Genomic DNA, 16,944 nt, shown 5'->3' with positions numbered 1-16,944 from the left:
CCACTTTCGACATCTACTGATTCCCCGCCGCTTCGAACTTTGGCATACAATCCCCCTTTTCTTTTGGGGGGCGCCAAAGCCCAGGAAGATGACTGCTGTCTAAAAGGCTTGGAAGGAATATAAACAGGCCCCCCATTCATGTCCCCTCCCAACCCAGTCAAAAGAGGCGCCGTTCCCAGAGTGCATGGGAGGTTATTATGAAAGCGGGCCATGAATCCCTCCCTTGTCCCAGCTGGCTCAAGCAGGCTGAGCAGAGCGGGCACAGAGGGGGCTGTTCCTCTGCTGGACCAGCATCCACTGCAGAGGTCACCGAGAGCTTCCCAGATGTTACAGGCCAAGCCACAACACCCAGCGCCAGGGGATGCTCTGCTCCTTGCAAACCAGCCGGCAGGAGATCCGTTCAGGTTCCTTTGGAGCAGTGTTTCTCAATCTCAAAGCCTATAAGGTGGGTGGACTTCAGCTCCCAGAATTCCCCAGCCAGCATGCTTTAAGATGTGTGGACTTCAGCTCCCAAAATCCCCAGCCAGCATGCTTTAAGATGCGTGGACTTCAACTCCCAGAAGTCCCCAGCCGGCATGCTCTAAGATGCGTGGACTTCAACTCCCAGAAGTCCCCAGCCGGCATGCTCTAAGATGCGTGGACTTCTACTCCCAGAAGTCCCCAGCCGGCATGCTCTAAGATGCATGGAATTCAACTGGCTGGCTGGGAAATTCTGGGAGTTGAAGTCCACGCATCTTAAAGGCTCTGAGATTGAGAAACACTGCTTTAGTCCATCCCTTGTCTTCCAGAAGGGAGATGTGATACAGATATTTCTTTCTGCTCCCATAGTGATAGGGACAGGTATACTGCTTCTGGAGGTAGAGGTTCTGCTTAACTCAAATAGCTAACAGTCTCAATAAAGCTGCTCTAACTCTCAGCAGGTTTATTCTCCTATACCCCATTTATTTATTTGTTTATTTTATAAAGCTGTTTTAGCTCTCAGCAGCTTCAGCCCCCCTGCAACCCATTTATTTATTTAGTTTTTTTATTTATTTAATAGAGAGGTGCCCTCAGAATTTACCCAAGCAAAGTTTTCGAGAAAAGCTGATTTACTAATATAGCAAAGAAAACAGCAACACCATTAATTTTGACAAACCTTCATTCGGAGAATCACACTACGAAGGAAGAAAAAGCCAAGCCAAGCCAAGAATTAAAATAGATTACTTTGGGAATGACCACCAAAGGAAAGAAGTGACTGAGAACTAGCCTAGACTGCATTCAACGGTGCCAAAAAAAAGGGGGGGGACAACAAAAAAAATATCTCTTTTCTTCCACATCGTGATTCTCACAGAGTCATAAGTATTCCTTAAGAACAAGCTTGCCATTTATTTAATAAAGCTGTTTTAGTCCCCCTGAGAGCCAGTTTGGTCTAGTGGTTAAGGCAACGGGCTAGAAACCGGGAGGCTGTGAATTCTAGTCCTGCCTTAGGCACAAAGCCAGCTGGGTGACCTTGGGCCAGCCACTCTCTCTCAGCCCTGGGAAGCAGGCAATGGCAACCCACTTCTGAAAAATCTTGCGAAGAAGACTGCAGGGACTTGTCCAGGCAGTCTCTGAGAATTGGACACGATTGAACAGATTTAAAAAAAAGTCCCCCCACAGCCTGTTGTATTTATTTATTTATTTAATGTATAAAGCTGTTTTCCCCTGAGGTTTCTGGGGAAAGGTTGACCAGACCCTGGCTGATCTGCGGCTTAGAAATGACCCCCTGCTGCTTGAAAAGGAGAGAGCAAGTGAGCTCCAAGACTACTTCTTCATATTCTCATGAATGTCTCCCATGACTGCGTTTCCCACCCAGGTTAACCTGAAACCCGCTTCCCACTTTCCTCGGAAATAAACCGATCTTTCACTCGACCAAACTTTTGACATTTTCTCCCAGTTACTCCGCGGCCTGGCCGCAGCTGTCGTTTTCCATGAAAAATTCAGGATCACACGAAAACCAAACCAAAGGGAAGATAGATATTCCTTTTGAGTTGGGAGGTGGGATAATTTATGACTTTGTGCCCAACTGCCCGCAATGAGGCTGCCAATGTGGGACTGCCAGTCTAAATAAAAGAGACAAATTGAAGGGAGGGGTGTGAGTGACGAGGAGGGGGAGGGCGCAAAAGCCGTCAATCAAAGGCAAACGAGAACAAAAATGCCTGGCAAATCTGAAACAACCTCAATAAGCTGCTAATTTAACCAGATTTGCCAAACAAAAGAGGAGGGGGCCCAATTCAGATTTGGAAAGAGGGGCATGACCTTGGAGAGTTCCCGTTGGGCAGAAAGGATTAAACCCTGTGTTGGGTTTTAACAGTCATATAAATAAACTTCACCCCTATTCCTCTGAAGTAAATTTATTTTTCTTTGGCTGCTGATGGCACTGCCCTTCCAATCTACACACACACACACACACACACACACACCCAGCTAATCTAAAACTGAATAGTTTAAAAATCCCTTGGCAAAGAGATAATAGTGATTAATACTGATGGGGGGGGGATGCAGTCCTGTGGATCCATGGGGCAGACTCTATGGGTGGGGAGGGGGATAGCAATGGGGAAATAAAAGGAGATAAATACTTTAAACCCAACATAATCTTCCCTGGCATTCTTCCCAATCCTGCCTGGTCTCAGCCCCTCCGATTCCATCATTTGTATGCTTTCTTTTATTGGGGACTGGTGGCTGAGGTTTTTTTTTGAGGCGGGGGGGGGGAGAGAGACAGGCCTAGGTTTTCACTGGGGGGAACAGAAGGTGAGATAAGCAAGATGCCTCTCCTAAAACAACCTGCAAGGGAATTGTGGGGGTGGGGAGGGTAGAATCAGAAGATTTAAACAAGAAACCTGACACAGAACAAGGGATAACAAAAGGCCATTAAGCAGGGCCTCATTGGCCACTTAAAGTGCACAAGAGAAAACATTTACATGCAGCTGGTTCGTAAAGGTAAATCAGAAGATGCCACGTAATACTGATTTTTTTCTTGGGGGGGGTTAGAAGAAGAAGAGATGGCTTCGTGGCTTGTCTCACCCATGTTTTGCTGGCTGAGTTAGTGAAGTTGCTGCTTTTTCAAACAACCAAAAAAATCAAGATAAACCCAGATGATTTGGCCCTTGGCAAACTTCCATCTTGGCCCCGCCCCATTCTATCCTGGCCACGCCCCCTCAGGCTTCACCCATCCCCAATCCTAAACACACCCTCTTCTCGCCTGCCACCTGTCTCGTGTGGAAAGGAAATAACTCCTGCATTTTGTTTGGAGAGGGGAAAAAAGGATTGTTTGTGGAATCTTTTTCGAAGGAAAAAAACAGACCTTTTTTGCCACAGTTGTTAAGTGAATCACTGCAGTCATTAAGTGAATTATATGGTTCCCCATTGATTTTCCTTGTTGGGAGCTGGCTGGGAAGATCGCAAATGGTGATCACGTGACCCTGGGATGCTGCAACCACTGTAAACACATGCCGGTTGCCAAGCACCCAAATTTCGATCATGTGACTGGGGGGACACTGGGACAGTCATAAGTGCGAGGACTGGTCGTAAGTCACTTTTTTCAGCACTGTTGTAATTTTGAATGGTCATTAAATGAGTGGCCATAAGTTATATGAGTGGCCTGTACTTTTTTATTAGACTTTTTAGAGAAAATGATAAATTATAATGATAAATTATAAAGGGAAGGAAGAAGAACAAAAGAACAGGACAAAGGAATAAGATACAAATGAGTAGATAAGGGATTTACAAAGGTCCTAGAAATTATAATTTTCCTGTATATAGTTAATTGGTTGAGAATAACTAAATACATATCACTTCAGCCTGATCATAGCTATGAAGGTGTAAGCCAGGGTTTCTCAACCTGGGCCACTTTAAGATGTGTGGACTGCAACTCCCAGAATTCCCCAGCCAGCATTGCTGGCTGGGGAATTCTGGGAGTTGCAGTCCACACATCTTAAAGTGGCCTAGGCTGAGAAACCCTGGTCTAAGCAAAGCCTAAATATCAGGACCACGGTCAGCACAGTATAAATCATAGCATGAAAACTGCAAACTCCAATTCTGTCCATACTATAAAAAGTTTATTCTAATTTGGAAGTCCGATAAAGATTAGAACGGAGTCTTTATGCAGAGATGGATGGAAGGTTTTCTGACTGGCATCTAAGGCTTCTCCATCCTGGTTCACAGCTGCCATCCAGCCCCAGCTATGATGGCCAATAGCTGGGGACCATGGGAATCATGGTTCCATCCCCCCCCCAGACACCCGTTTGGAGCAGATGCATCATTTCCCCCCCCCACCAAAGGAATAGACACCTGCTGTGGCAAGAAGGCATTCCCATCTGGGTCTTTGGGGGAAAGAAAGGGAAGTGAAAAAAGGCAGGTCAGGATGGAGAAGCGAGGGGCCAGCAGAGCCCAGAAACTAAAAGAGATTCGTGAATTAAACTGTCAACTTGTGCCACAGCAGCATCCGCGGCGGCAGCGAAGGCCGTGGCGCATCCGTGATTTAGATGAATAATTGAAACGCTCCGATACATTTATTATCCCTTTAGTGCAAAAGTGGCACAGAAAGACGAGTGGTAATTGAAAAATAGAACACAAATCTCCTGGTGAAAGCGCCGTTTCTTATCGCAGAGTAAACATGTCAGGCCTAATAAACAAGAGCGCGATGCGCATCCGGGCCCGGGCGTTTATTTAGCGTCTGATTTAGAGCCCGTGCACCGGTTTCCCGAGGACTGTGATGAGAGAAGAGTCCGGTGTTATTTTTTATTGTTTCAGGGTGTGGGGAGTTATAATCATAATCATATTAATAAAAATGGAAGGTTTTTTCTTCTGGGCTTCTATCGACCCAATAAAACACCTTTTTCTTCTCCTTCTCCTTCTCCTTCTTTTTTTCCAGTCGGCTGGAAAGAGGTTAGGTGCAAAGCAAGATTTTTGGCAGGGATTGCAATACAGGCCCTACTTGAGCGCCAGCTGGGTGCGCCCTGGGTGAACAAACCACTTTGCAGGATGAACGGTTGACGAGCAACTGGCAGGTGGTGGTTGGGGTTGCGGGGTCCCCAAGGGAGGCATTTGGATCTCATAGGATAGGAGTCGGGGTCTCTGAATGTCCCCCAGCCCCAGAAAGAGCCCTGCGGAGGCAGAATTGCTCCGGAAAATTGCCAAAAGTTGTGGACGTGAGATTGGAGCGCTCCCCGTATGAGAAAGGGAAGGGAAGGTTTTAAAAGTGTATATATGACACACAGTTTGGAAGATAACGTGTCCACTGCACCGGTGACCCCAAAGTCAGATTATTTTGCGCATCTGCGCACATCCCGCTAAAGATGAGCGTCTTGCTAACTGGGAAAGAGTGCTGCCATTTTGAAGCTTTCCAGCTTCAGGGAACAACGTTCGAGATCTGAGGTCTGAGATTTGAAGCAGAGGATTGCGAGCCCAATGGAAGAAAGCTACACCCAAGTCATTTTATTTTTCATTCATTAATATAAAACACTACTGCTTGTGCCTCATGGAAGGGGAAGGAGTTGGAAAATGTGTGGGTTTTGCTCCATGGATTGTAATTTAAACTTGTCTTCCCACCCATCCATCATACAGATATATCTCTATCACCCCATTAACACAACTATTTAGAGCAGTGTTTCGCAACCTCAGCAACTTTAAGACGTGTGGACTTCAACTCCCAGAATTCCCTAGCCACCCATGCTGGCTGGGGAATTCTGGGAGTTGAAGTCCACACATCTTAAAGTTGCTGAGGTTGCGAAACACTGATTTAGAGTAACAGATCTTATTAAAAACCACTACTAGAAATACTTGGCACAAGAAGCATTTTGCCCGTCTCCTGGTTCATGGTCGTCCTCTCCTTCCAGTACAGATTACTTTTAAGTTCCCAGACTGCAACCTCCCCCTTTTCTTCCTACCGCCATGCAGAAATAAATAACTTTACCTTAAGAGCAACAGATGGGGGGAGAACCTGTATAGCCCCCCAGGGAATCATCATCATCATCATCATCAGTACCAGGTCCCTATGGAAGCAAATTGCAGCCACGTACAGCTTTTTCGAGCAATTTAGCATACCTCCTAAGAAAAGGAATTGGGGTTTTTTTGCTCCTGAAAAAAAATAAAAATAAATAAGGCTCTCCCCATTCCTCTCTTCCCCGACACGCACATTTCAAACCCTAGGGAAGGAAGGCGTTGGAGCAAAAATTTGATTATTCTCCCCAAGAGGCAGTGAGGCTGATGGAGAGGGGGTGCCGAGAGAAAAGCTTAAAAGTCTGCCAAAAAAAAAAAAAGAGAGAGAGACAGGAAATCCCTTCTGTAAGCATCTCCTTGGGGTTTGAAGACAGGCTGCGGAGTATATGCTTGTCCCTGGCTGGGATTGTTTGCAGGAGAAAGGAAGCAAATGGCGCCTGTCAAACGTGCAGGCAAGCCCCCGTCGAAATGCTGCCATCCAGCACGGATTCAGCCAGGTCCCTTTTTCTGTGCTTTCAAACGGGCCTTGGAGAGGAAGTGAATTAACTGGGTTGGCAAGAGGCAGAACTGCACGCCCCGATTTAAAAAAGTAAAATAAAATCAAGCAATTCTGCACAGTACAGACGCTAGACAGGTAAAGCATGAGGAAAAGCAGGAAACAACTGCAGAAGGAGACGACCAATAAATCTGAGGCTTGGATTCCTAGCAGGCCTTGATTTGGAAAGCAGAGCTGTTGCCCAAGACCGAAAGGGAAGGGAAGATTAAAAATAATATATCCCTGTGTTGAAAGTGTCAGCCTTCCCAGGTAGACCAGAAGGGCAACATGACCAGATAAAGCTAATTCTACTTTATTATAAATCTACATTAACAGGATCTTGCAAGTCTGAAAGTCCAATTCTCCCGCTATCTCCTTCACAGCCTGAGAAACGAGGGAGGGTCCCTTCTGAGCCTCTTTCCCCACCCATTATGCAGCTGCGGGCTAAGCTCTTATCTGACTGTTCCCTTGGCAGTGACTCTTGGCTCAGTCTCCCAAGGTCTTTCCCACGCACCATTACAGAGACACTTTGTGTGAAGGCACAGGCCCCAGCCACATCAGTCTGCAACAGAGAAGGGTGGACCACTTGTTGCAGGGGTATCTGCAAGGAAGGGGTCAAAAAAGTCAAGATGTCAGCCACAACCATGCTATCGAATGGGCATCATGTGCATTGTGATGCACCTAAAAAGGAACGGGGGCTTCGATCACACAGTTGTGGCCAACATTTTGCCTTTTTGGACTCCTCTGAAAGGATGGCATATCATTGAGTTGGAAGGAACTTCAAAGCTCATCTAGCCCACCCCTCCGCAATGTGCTGAAAAAACCATTTAAACTGTCCAGGAGAGGTGGCTGTTGTTCTTTCTCTTCTGAAACACCTCCAAAGGTTAGCAGGGCACTGGAAGGATAAGAGAACAACCTGTCCTGGGTTTAGATCAGCATTTCTCACCTTGGGGTCTTTAAGACGTGTGGATTTCAACTCCCAGAATTCCCCAGCCAGTGTGGCTGGCTGGGGAATTCTGGGAGTTGAAGTTCACACGTCTTAAAGTCCTCAAGGTTGAGAAACACTGAACTAGAAGTTAAAATCCATCTCTTCTGCTCCCAGTTGCTGACGTAAATGGCCTAGGGGCGGCCACTGAATATACCCGGAATATACCTTACCTTGAATATAATGTTTTTTTAAAAGGAAGCCATCCTTTGACATCTTGTGCAAGAAGCTTTCCGGGATGGGGAAGAGGGAGCCTCTGGAAGCTTCTCTGATTGACAGTTTGTTGTTTTCTTCATTAGCTCAGCTTGACAGAGATTTATGGGGGATTTTTGTGAACAGCCCAGTTCCGAGGTCCAGCTTTTTAACACCATGCCAAGATTTATGGCACTTAGTCGTAGGAGAGTGCATTAGCGGAAGGGCATCTCTCTCTCCCTCCCCCCCAACACACACTCACTCTCTTTCTTCCTCTCTTTTTAATTTGATTGCAAAACAACTTTTAAAGGCTGGAAAATAAAACCCAAAGTAATGGACTGAAATTGTACTTCTGGACAAGGATGCCGGCGAAGTGGCAGCCGAACGCTATGGGTGGAGAGGGAGGAGGGAACAGGGAAAACGGGAGCTGTCAAGCTAAATCTCAGGTCTATCAGCCAATCTTGGCTTTAAAAATATAAAGAGGACGGAGAGAATGTACCCCGTTCAATCTTAGAAATGGCCAACGCTTCCCCACTGCAGCCGGGGGTGCACGCAAAGACGTTGCAAAGCTTTTGTCGGTCTATTAAACATGGAGGGCAGGTGTCTGCCTTTCCTGGGCCCATAAATGAAATAAAGAAGGCTTTAAAAATATTGCAAGGCTGTACGGGTGGGGCTGGGGGCTGCAGAGACACACTACTTTGGACGTGATTCGGATGGGTAGGGCAGAAAATGAGTTTCAGTCACGGATAACATTACATCACCAAACCCAAAGATCTGCATTATCCAGCATTATTGCCGGGCATGTGCGCTGGCTAGTCGGTACCAGCCCTCAGAAGCTACAGACACTGGCTAGTGACACTTAATATTTTTGACCTTGGGGTTAGGTTTTGCTCTGTGCAATGGCGGTTTTATTTGTAGAGGCGTATTTAGCTGCTTTTACAAGCCCTTTCTGCTGTTTAACCGCCTACCCTGTCCAGGTGTTCAGCCAACATCTGGAGGATGCCTCTGCACAGATGTGCCCCAACAGCAGCATTTTTCAGAAGAGCTATTTTTAGCCCCGCCAGGAGCCGTGGAAGGAGAGAGACTCCCAGTTGTCAAGGGCTACTGTTCTCTGTGGCATCAATCTTAACCACGTTTTAAGGGACTCCTGTCACATCTCATGTGGGTGGGGAGATATGCGAACCCTCTCTTGGAGATTCAGGAATTGATTTTGTCCCCTCTGAGGTTTTTGTTTATTCGCTTGCTTTTTTTTTTTGGTGTTCAGATTTTTTTTTTTTTTGCTGATTAGGAATTTAAGATCCCTGCTCTGCCTCACCACCCCCTTCGTCACGGAGTGTGTTTTGGCCACTGAAGGAGGAAACGTCACTTCCATTTGCAAAGATGGTTTAATTGCTGGAAGAACATGCTTCAAGCCATCCATCTTTTCTTCAGCTTCAGGCGGATCTAGTCAACCACACTACAAAACCTCTGCTCCATTTAGGCTAGGCAGGAACGCCCCGGCCCTGGCAGGTACAGTGAAGTGCCACAATTGCCGGGGATGATGGGTGTTGTAAGCCAGCATGCATGGAGGGTCCCAGAAACGCCTGACAAGGGACATCTGTAGCTCAGCGATAGATGACCAGCTGAATGCATTGTTATCGGCCAGGCCGTTGATTATAATTCTGATATTATTCTCACCTGACTTTTTGGAGAGGTTGGGAACGGGCTTTGGTTGCAGCCTTGATTCACGTCTGATACTTCAGGCACTTTTCTACACCAATTTTTAAAGGGAGGATCAAGCAAGGAGGAGGAAAGCCGTTGAAATGGCTTTGGCAGAACTCAAGCTGGGGATCGGGGTTTTCACAAATCAGCACAGCCGGCTAAGTCTCGGCCTCGCCATTCCAGACCTTGAGGACTACATGCCTAGAAAAACCGTGTCTTCTAAGCACGCTGCCTGCAAAGGCAGGTGGAAAAGCCCCTTTGGCCGGGCCTGCTGTTGCATCTCTGCTACTCCCGGCTTTGCAGACGCATCGGCAGTCCTGGTGAGCTGGGGGTGGGCGGGAAGGGGGACGAAAGGAGGGTCACTGCTAAGTCTGCAGCTTCAAGGTTTATTTGTGAGCCATGAGATCACAGGTTAATGGATGGGAGGATAAATCCCCCCCTCCTCGGTTCTTGTTTATCAACGTACAAAAACAACTGTCGACAGGTTTGGGGCTTCAAAGACTGAAATCGAATGGGATCACTCGGGGTCAGGCATAAATAAGGGATCCATTAATGCTGGCAATGAGGTTGCTGGGCGGGGGTGGCCTTGAGGGAAGTGGGGGTGGGGGGCGGCTTTGTTTGCTTGACTCCTTCACCTCCTTGTGATTTTCCTGCTGGCGGGCTGGGTTTCGGGACGCCGGCCCTTTTTGGCTTTCTTTGCAAGTATCTCAGCTGAGCAAGGGCTGCAATGTGCTCCTTATGCGGGGGCTGAAGAATTGTAAATGGCCTCTTCATTGCTGCAAGTCAAGAGCATCTTGCAGTCCTCATCTGTGCTGGAAAACTGCCTCTTCTGCAACCTCTGGCTATCCAGAGAGGGCCCCTGCTGTCGCTCTGCAGGAGTAACCATTCTCGGCTGGTCTTTTCTAATAAACTGTGTCGGCAATGAGGGCAGGCATGGGGGAAAATTTTTCCTGTACAGGTAGTCCTCAACTTACAACCATTTGTTTAACAACCATTGGAAGTTACGACGGCGCTGAAAAAAGTGACTTACGACCGGTCCTTGCACTTATGACCATCGTAGTGTCCCAGCAGTCACGTGAGCAAAATTTGGGCGCTTGGCAACTGGCATGCATTTACGATGGTTGCAGCGTCCTGGGGTCACGTGGTCGCCATTTGTGGCGTTCCTGGAGGGGGCTTCTGACAAGCAAAGTGAATGGGGGAAGCCAGATTCTCTTTACGACTGCAGTAAAAAAGGTCGTAAAATCGGGTGTGACTCACAATGAGCGCAACACTTAGCAATGGAAGTTCCGGTCCCAATTGTGGTCGTAAGTCGAGGACTACCTGTACAGGGATGGAAGAATTAATCCCTTTCTAGCCCAGGTTAGTTTCAAATATGCTTCTCTATAAATCCATTCCGTAGCATTTAAGAATTAAGCTGCCACTTAAAAACTGCAGGAAAGCTTGCATCGTTTTAAATATTTTTTCCCTCCCCCAAGCATGTTCTTCTATATGTTTTGTACACCTCTTATCCTAAAATGGGTATTTTTATATCCACGTTTTCTTTTAGCCAAGAACTATACCAAAAAATTTGGAGAAGGACCAAAAGAGAAATCTGGGAAGTGGAAAGTAAGCCAGTTTGCTTAAAAATACAAAGCGCCCCCCCCATCGCCAGCCACTGCAGAGGTGGTTGCATTTCACTGCCAGATGAAAAGATGGAAGTACCTGATGGTGACATGCGCCGGCTCCTTAAAAGAATTTCTTTGCATATTTTAAGAAGGAAGGGAAAATACAGCTGTAGCAACACTTGTTTGTTTTCTGTTCTCCTTGGGTTTTATTTTGGGTGAATGTCAACGAATGCTTGTTTTTATTCAGGGGCGCTTTGATTTTTATGTTTCGGGATGTATTCTGTTCTTGGAATTGTTGAGGAGGCAGTAAACAAATTTAGGGCATCAATAAATGAAGCCAAGATCTAAAAGGTACAGGCATCCGACACGCTGGCTGGCAAGGCATGTGAGGATCATTCGCTTGCACCTGTAGGACGCGGGGTGGGCGGCCAAAAACCCAAAGGAGACTCCACTGTGTTGTGCAGAAAGCTTCAACACTAGGCAGGACACTGGGTGGTGACAGGTAAATCCCAGGAGTTATTGGTCCTCCAGAACATGTGTCAGAAACCCAACACAACTTGCTTTTCGTGGGGAGAACACAGCATCCGTAAGAAGCTGGAAACCTGTGAGACTCCTTGCTTTGCACCCAATGCACATGGTGCACAGAGGCCTGGCATTTGGGGAACGGGCAACTGGGGGGAGCAGGAAGCCGACAAATCAGGGGTGGGGTTTTTTTTAGGTCTTTGAAGGGGGTGACCGTGCTAAGGGGCAGTTGGGGGGTGCTCTAAAAAAATAAGGAGGACCAAGAAAAGGAAGCGGGTAGGGTCAGGGCAAAACCCTGATTTGAAAAGCAAATAAAATTAAGGATCCTATTCTGATGTCTTCCTGAGCCATTCTGATCGTTTTTTCGAAACATCAGTGGCCCCTCTGGTGCCTTTGAGATAGGAAATGAGAGGAAAACAGTGATCTAAGCCAGTGTTTCTCAACCTTGGCGACTTTAAGATGTCTGGATTTCAACTCCCAGAACTCCCCAGCCAGCCATGCTGGCTGGGGAGTTCTGGGAGTTGAAATCCAGACATCTTAAAAGTCACCAAGGTTGAGAAATACTGATCTAAATAACATTTTCCTTCACCAAAATTCAGGAAACTCCTGGTCCTCTTCCATATCTGCCCAGTTGAAATCTTACCCACCAAGGCTCACCAAATTGATAAGTACCCCAACGTTTAAGCCAGCCCTGGAAATTTTCTCCCCACTGTCTTAAGCAGTCTGGGGCCAGACCGTTCCCTTCCCTACCTCAGTGGGCAGTCAGCTTATGGGATGCCAGAGACATGGCACCCTTCGTGGCACCCTTCTCCCAAGAGCTGCCTGCGAGCCAAAGTCTGCTTTTTATTCTGCCAACCATCCGGCTGATCGACCAACTTCATTTTTTTTAACGGCCTCACTGATACGGTTACATCGATGAACTGCTACCACAAGCATTCTTTTGTTTTTTTGATTTGCTGGACAGCCTGCAGAAATGTTCACTTGGGAGGCCTTGTCCTAAGGAGCAGACTAGAAATGCACTAACAAGAGGTCTGTTAGATGCTCAACCCCAGGGAAATGTCCAGCGCAAAGAACGATACGGTTCATGTGTCATGCTAAAGTGCGGGCTGCCCTAAGCTGCGGTTTAGGGAAGAATCTGCCAGCGGCTGAATTTGGAAGAAAATACACAAGTCCTTAAACATAGTCTAGAAACCCCCGGGAACACATTCACATGACATGCACAGCCCCAAACACATTGATCGCGTTGTGGTATTGCTCAACCTGTGAACCGTAGGACCTGGAATCTGGTTTACTTTCAAAATGGTTCTGACTTAAACCATGCATTCTTTTCATGACACAGCCATAGGGATCATGTCAGCCTCTGGGGGACATCTGTGTTGTCACAGCTGGGCAGGACTTGAACTAGGTCCAGCCTAACTGGGCCTTCCTTACACCCCAAACAGCTGCTTGGCCAGCCACGAACTGTGTGCCAAGACACCATTTCTTCCCTTCCCTTCCAAATCAGCCGAGATATTAATTGCCAAGCCGTGAAAAAAAAAAGGTATCAATTAAAAAACTCACCGCCGCCTCCTCCCAGCAGGGAACTGTTAGCTAAAAGAGAAACACAGAGAAAAAGAGGATGTCAGTAAATTGCTGTCTGGTTAGGAGCTATTTCGGTTGATTCATGCTGCTTGTGGTGGTTGAACAACTTTGCAATATCCCACCCTTCCAGCCCTGTCCCTGATTTGACCCTCAGTCTTGTCGAACCTGCAAATTGAAAGAAAGGAGCATCGAACGTTGGGCCCATTTTTGGATGCAGGGGGTCCCTGCTAGGCTATAACCCCTTCAGGGCAGCGAGTGTTCCTTGACCACACATTCTGATGGACTAATATAGTTATTTATTTGTTCGTTTATTTCATCAGATTTAGACACTGCTGATGCCAAGGTGACTCTGGGCAGCTCACAGTTTAAAACTGTGATCGGCTGCGAGAATAACCTCGAGGGACAGGAGGAAGAGCTGAAACCAAGACAACGGTCAGATAAGAGAAATCTGAGTCTGGGCCAGAACTGTAACCTGAGAAAGCGTCTCAGACTTGACCCTCCCTCGTTCTCTTGAACGTAAAGCCAGGGAGGGGGGAGGCGCATTCACTCTGAATCAATGTTTTTCAAACTTGGCAACTTTAAGATGGGTGGACTTCAACTCCCAGAATTCTGGGAGTTGAAGTCCACCCATCTTAAAGTTGCCAAGTTTGAAAAACATTGCTCTACATCCAGTAAGGGGACCAACATCCATCCTATCCCAAGGCCCAGGAGAACCGCCAGGTCTCCAAGCCCTTCCAGAACACCATCAGAATCCAGTACACTGATAATACAGTTTAATTCATTTTATCAACAATAGCGAGAACCATTTTATTTTAGAATTTATTTTATCAGCAGTAGTGAGAACAACTTCTGTAAGCTTGGTTGTACCGGAGGAGATTTTAAGTGTCCTCCAGACATTTTAGCCGTACAGTACCCGGCAATTTTTATCAACAAATCAGCAGGCTCCTGCATGCTCAAAGGAAAACAAGAATGTGCCATTCAGATGTCAATAACAAGGATGGGCAACCTTTTCAACTGATTGAACATATTTTTTTCTTTCTGCCCTACCTGAGGGCTGCAGGGAAGTGACCCATATTCCTGGGGAGGATATGAACTGACGGTTCACACAGAACAGTGCCTATGTACATTTGCCATACCTCATGGAGAAAATGCAGGAGGAACTGGGCATGTTTCCCAATCAATATAGTTTATACAGGCTGATCTTAACTTTAGAAAAAGAGCAGAGAATATAAGATTGTAGAACCATCCTGGGGCCCCTTTGAAACGAACACCTCTTGATTTTCGCAGAACGCTGTCGGGTGCCCCAAGACCCTTTGCTGTTTTGCTGCAAAAGATTAGTTTAGCTACATTTTTAGAAACAGCCAGCCGGGCAAGGATGGTAGGCATTGTCCAATTGTCCAAGGGACTTAATTCTGAACAGAAATATACGGGCCCAACTGCACTGTTATTCTGCTGTTTTATTTATGGGATTTCCCGCTTTTCTTTTCTGCATTCTATCTGCTCTCATTTTTTTCACCAGAACCAGCTGGTTAGATGAAGGCTAGTTATTAAATACTTCAAACTATATTTATTTTAAAAGTGGAATCCCGGCTTAACCGAAACAGGGTGTCCAATCTACTGAGAATTCAAAGGCTAAAAGAGACCCATTTTCATAACCCAACGGAGCCTGGGTTGGCACAACTTGATGCCCTAGGCCAGTGTTTCTCAACCTCAGCAACTTTAAGGGGTCTGGACTTCAACTCCCAGAATTCCCCAGCTTAAAGTTGCTGAGGTTGAGAAACACTGGCTCAAATGGGCCAGGGGATTGTGGGAATCCAGTATCGTCTTAGTATGGTGGTTGAACAAGGCTATCCTGTTAAGGCATATCCTGCTCTGTCTCACCAGAGTGCATTGTGAGAATGCGTCCATTCGCTGCCCTAGGCTGGGGCGACCTGTGGCCTCCAAACGCATTGATGCTTAGGCGCAGAGAGGGCACCCTTTTCCCATTCAGCCTCCCCCCAGCTGGCAATCACAGCATCCCCACATCCATTCATGCCCTAGCGCTTTGCACCTGTTATCAGGATGTTGCCTTGGCAACAGGAGCACTCGTGGAAGGATGCGGTCACCTCGGAAACACCCACCACAGAAGAGGTCCCACACGCCCTGGGAGATCAGCCAACAGCTCTGAGTCATGGAAACTGGGAGAAGGGAGTTGTGTAATGGAGATGAGGGGCACGCATGTGCAGGAAAGCATCCCAATCCAGCAGGGATTGTGGGTGTGGGAGTGTGTGCAGAGGCTGCCATCAAAATGCCTAGGGATGCACGCAGAGCTGAGCAGCAAGTGGGCCTCTACTCAGCGCATAAAGGAAATTAAGCAGTGGCCTTTCGCTCAGCCAGACTACTGAGTTAGTGCAGAAAGTGTTGACAATGGTAGCAGGCGAGGCGGAGTGTGTGTGTGTGTGTGTGTGTGTGTGAGAGAGAGAGAGAGAGAGAGAATGACTGGTACCTTTTAAAAAATCTAGATTGAATCTGGAGCCCAGCTACTCAACGATGGAGTGGCTGAGACTTTATCAAGGAAACCAAAGACCCCTCATCGTTTCCCGAGTTTCTGCTCCTGCTGAATGTCTGCCTCCAATTTTCAACTCTGGAAGGTCCCTTGTTTAAAAGGAGTTGGGGAGTGGGCTACCGGCTCTGACATCCGTCAAAATGGTATGGCCTTCTAGCCCCGAGTGAGGAGCGCCACTTGGTCTTCAGTGCCCCTGGGCATGAGTTAGCTTTCCCCAACTTAATGTTGTCTGGGGGTTAGGCTGCCAACTCCCACAATCCCCAGTGGGCAGGCTAGGAATTCTGGGAGTTGAAATCCCAGCATTCCTGTGGGAGGGAAGCTAGACTGGGGGATAGGTAGTATATACGTGCACACGCAGAGGCTGCAGGGTGTTTTTAACTTTGAATGGATTTATAGGGCAATTTTTGCTTTTCAAAGACACACACATATACACATACAATCAAAGAAACTGCTCTCCCTTGGCTTTTTAATCAAAAAAGGACTAGCCCTAGCAGGGTAAAGAGGTAGGAAACAAAAATTGGCCGTGCAACATGGGCACAGAGTTATTCAAAGCCCCAAATGAGCCATGGTGGGTCAGCTTAGAAGCTCAGATCTTCCAGCTTGTGTCCCCAGTCAGACGCCCCTGGGAAGACCCCCACCCCCACTCTTCTCTCTGGCAAGTGGAAATAATGACAACGGGGCTCCTGCATCCACCCTTTGCTCGGTTCACAGAATAAACCGAACCGTAAATTAATCTGAAGGGTTGGATTGGCACAACTCCACTCAACCACCAAAAAAAAAAACTAACCAAGGTTTACTGTATATTAACCAAGCTCAACATGTGGAGGCAAGGCAGCTGTTAGATCAGTGTTTCTCAGCTAGGGTGTTTCTGACCCATGAATGGAGGCGGATAGCCGGAAGAGGTTGGAGGGTCTTTTCAATTAGGCTCTGCACCTTTTTTTTAATCCCCCAAATCTTCATCACCTATTTAATCAGTCTCTGAAGGGTGATCAAAGCAGAGGTGTGAGTGTTGTTATGAAAGAACATGCAGAAGGCAGAATAAACTTTTTTCTCTCTTTTGCTGCAAGGCAGGAATTGCAGGATTTTCTACCCATCAAAGCAGTGGGGCAGAGGATGGGCAGCCCTCGGCCTGGGATGCTTTCAATGGGATTCCTGCACAGAAAAGGGGGTTGGGCTGGATGGCCTCCGAGATCCCTTCCAGATCCCAAATTTAACTGCACAGGGAGGACCCACAGCAAAGCTGCAACTCTCCTCAGCGGGAATATCAATAGGGAAAGTCGTTTGAAATGGCTGAAAGCTACAAGACACTGCAGTATTATCC

At 47.1% G+C, this 16,944-nt stretch overlaps 1 protein-coding gene across 4 annotated transcripts in view; it reads right to left on the bottom strand.

The window, feature by feature from the left end:
- MACROD1 (mono-ADP ribosylhydrolase 1) overlaps positions 1–16,944 on the bottom strand; it is a 211,091-nt gene that overhangs the window by 45,554 nt on the left and 148,593 nt on the right. For 3 of the 4 annotated variants that reach the window (XM_063316602.1, XM_063316601.1, XM_063316600.1), the window contains exon 4: positions 13,058–13,087. The exons of the other annotated variant lie outside the window; for it this stretch is intronic. In XM_063316602.1, coding sequence (XP_063172672.1) covers positions 13,058–13,087 — 30 coding nt within the window. The remainder of the gene's footprint in view (positions 1–13,057; positions 13,088–16,944) is intronic. 4 annotated transcript variants of the gene reach the window in all.

Source organism: Candoia aspera, chromosome 17, assembly GCF_035149785.1.
Source record: "Candoia aspera isolate rCanAsp1 chromosome 17, rCanAsp1.hap2, whole genome shotgun sequence".
Classification (NCBI taxonomy): domain Eukaryota; kingdom Metazoa; phylum Chordata; class Lepidosauria; order Squamata; family Boidae; genus Candoia; species Candoia aspera.
The sequence above is the reverse complement of the archived record's forward strand: the minus strand, read 5'-3'. Positions and strand labels throughout refer to the sequence as shown.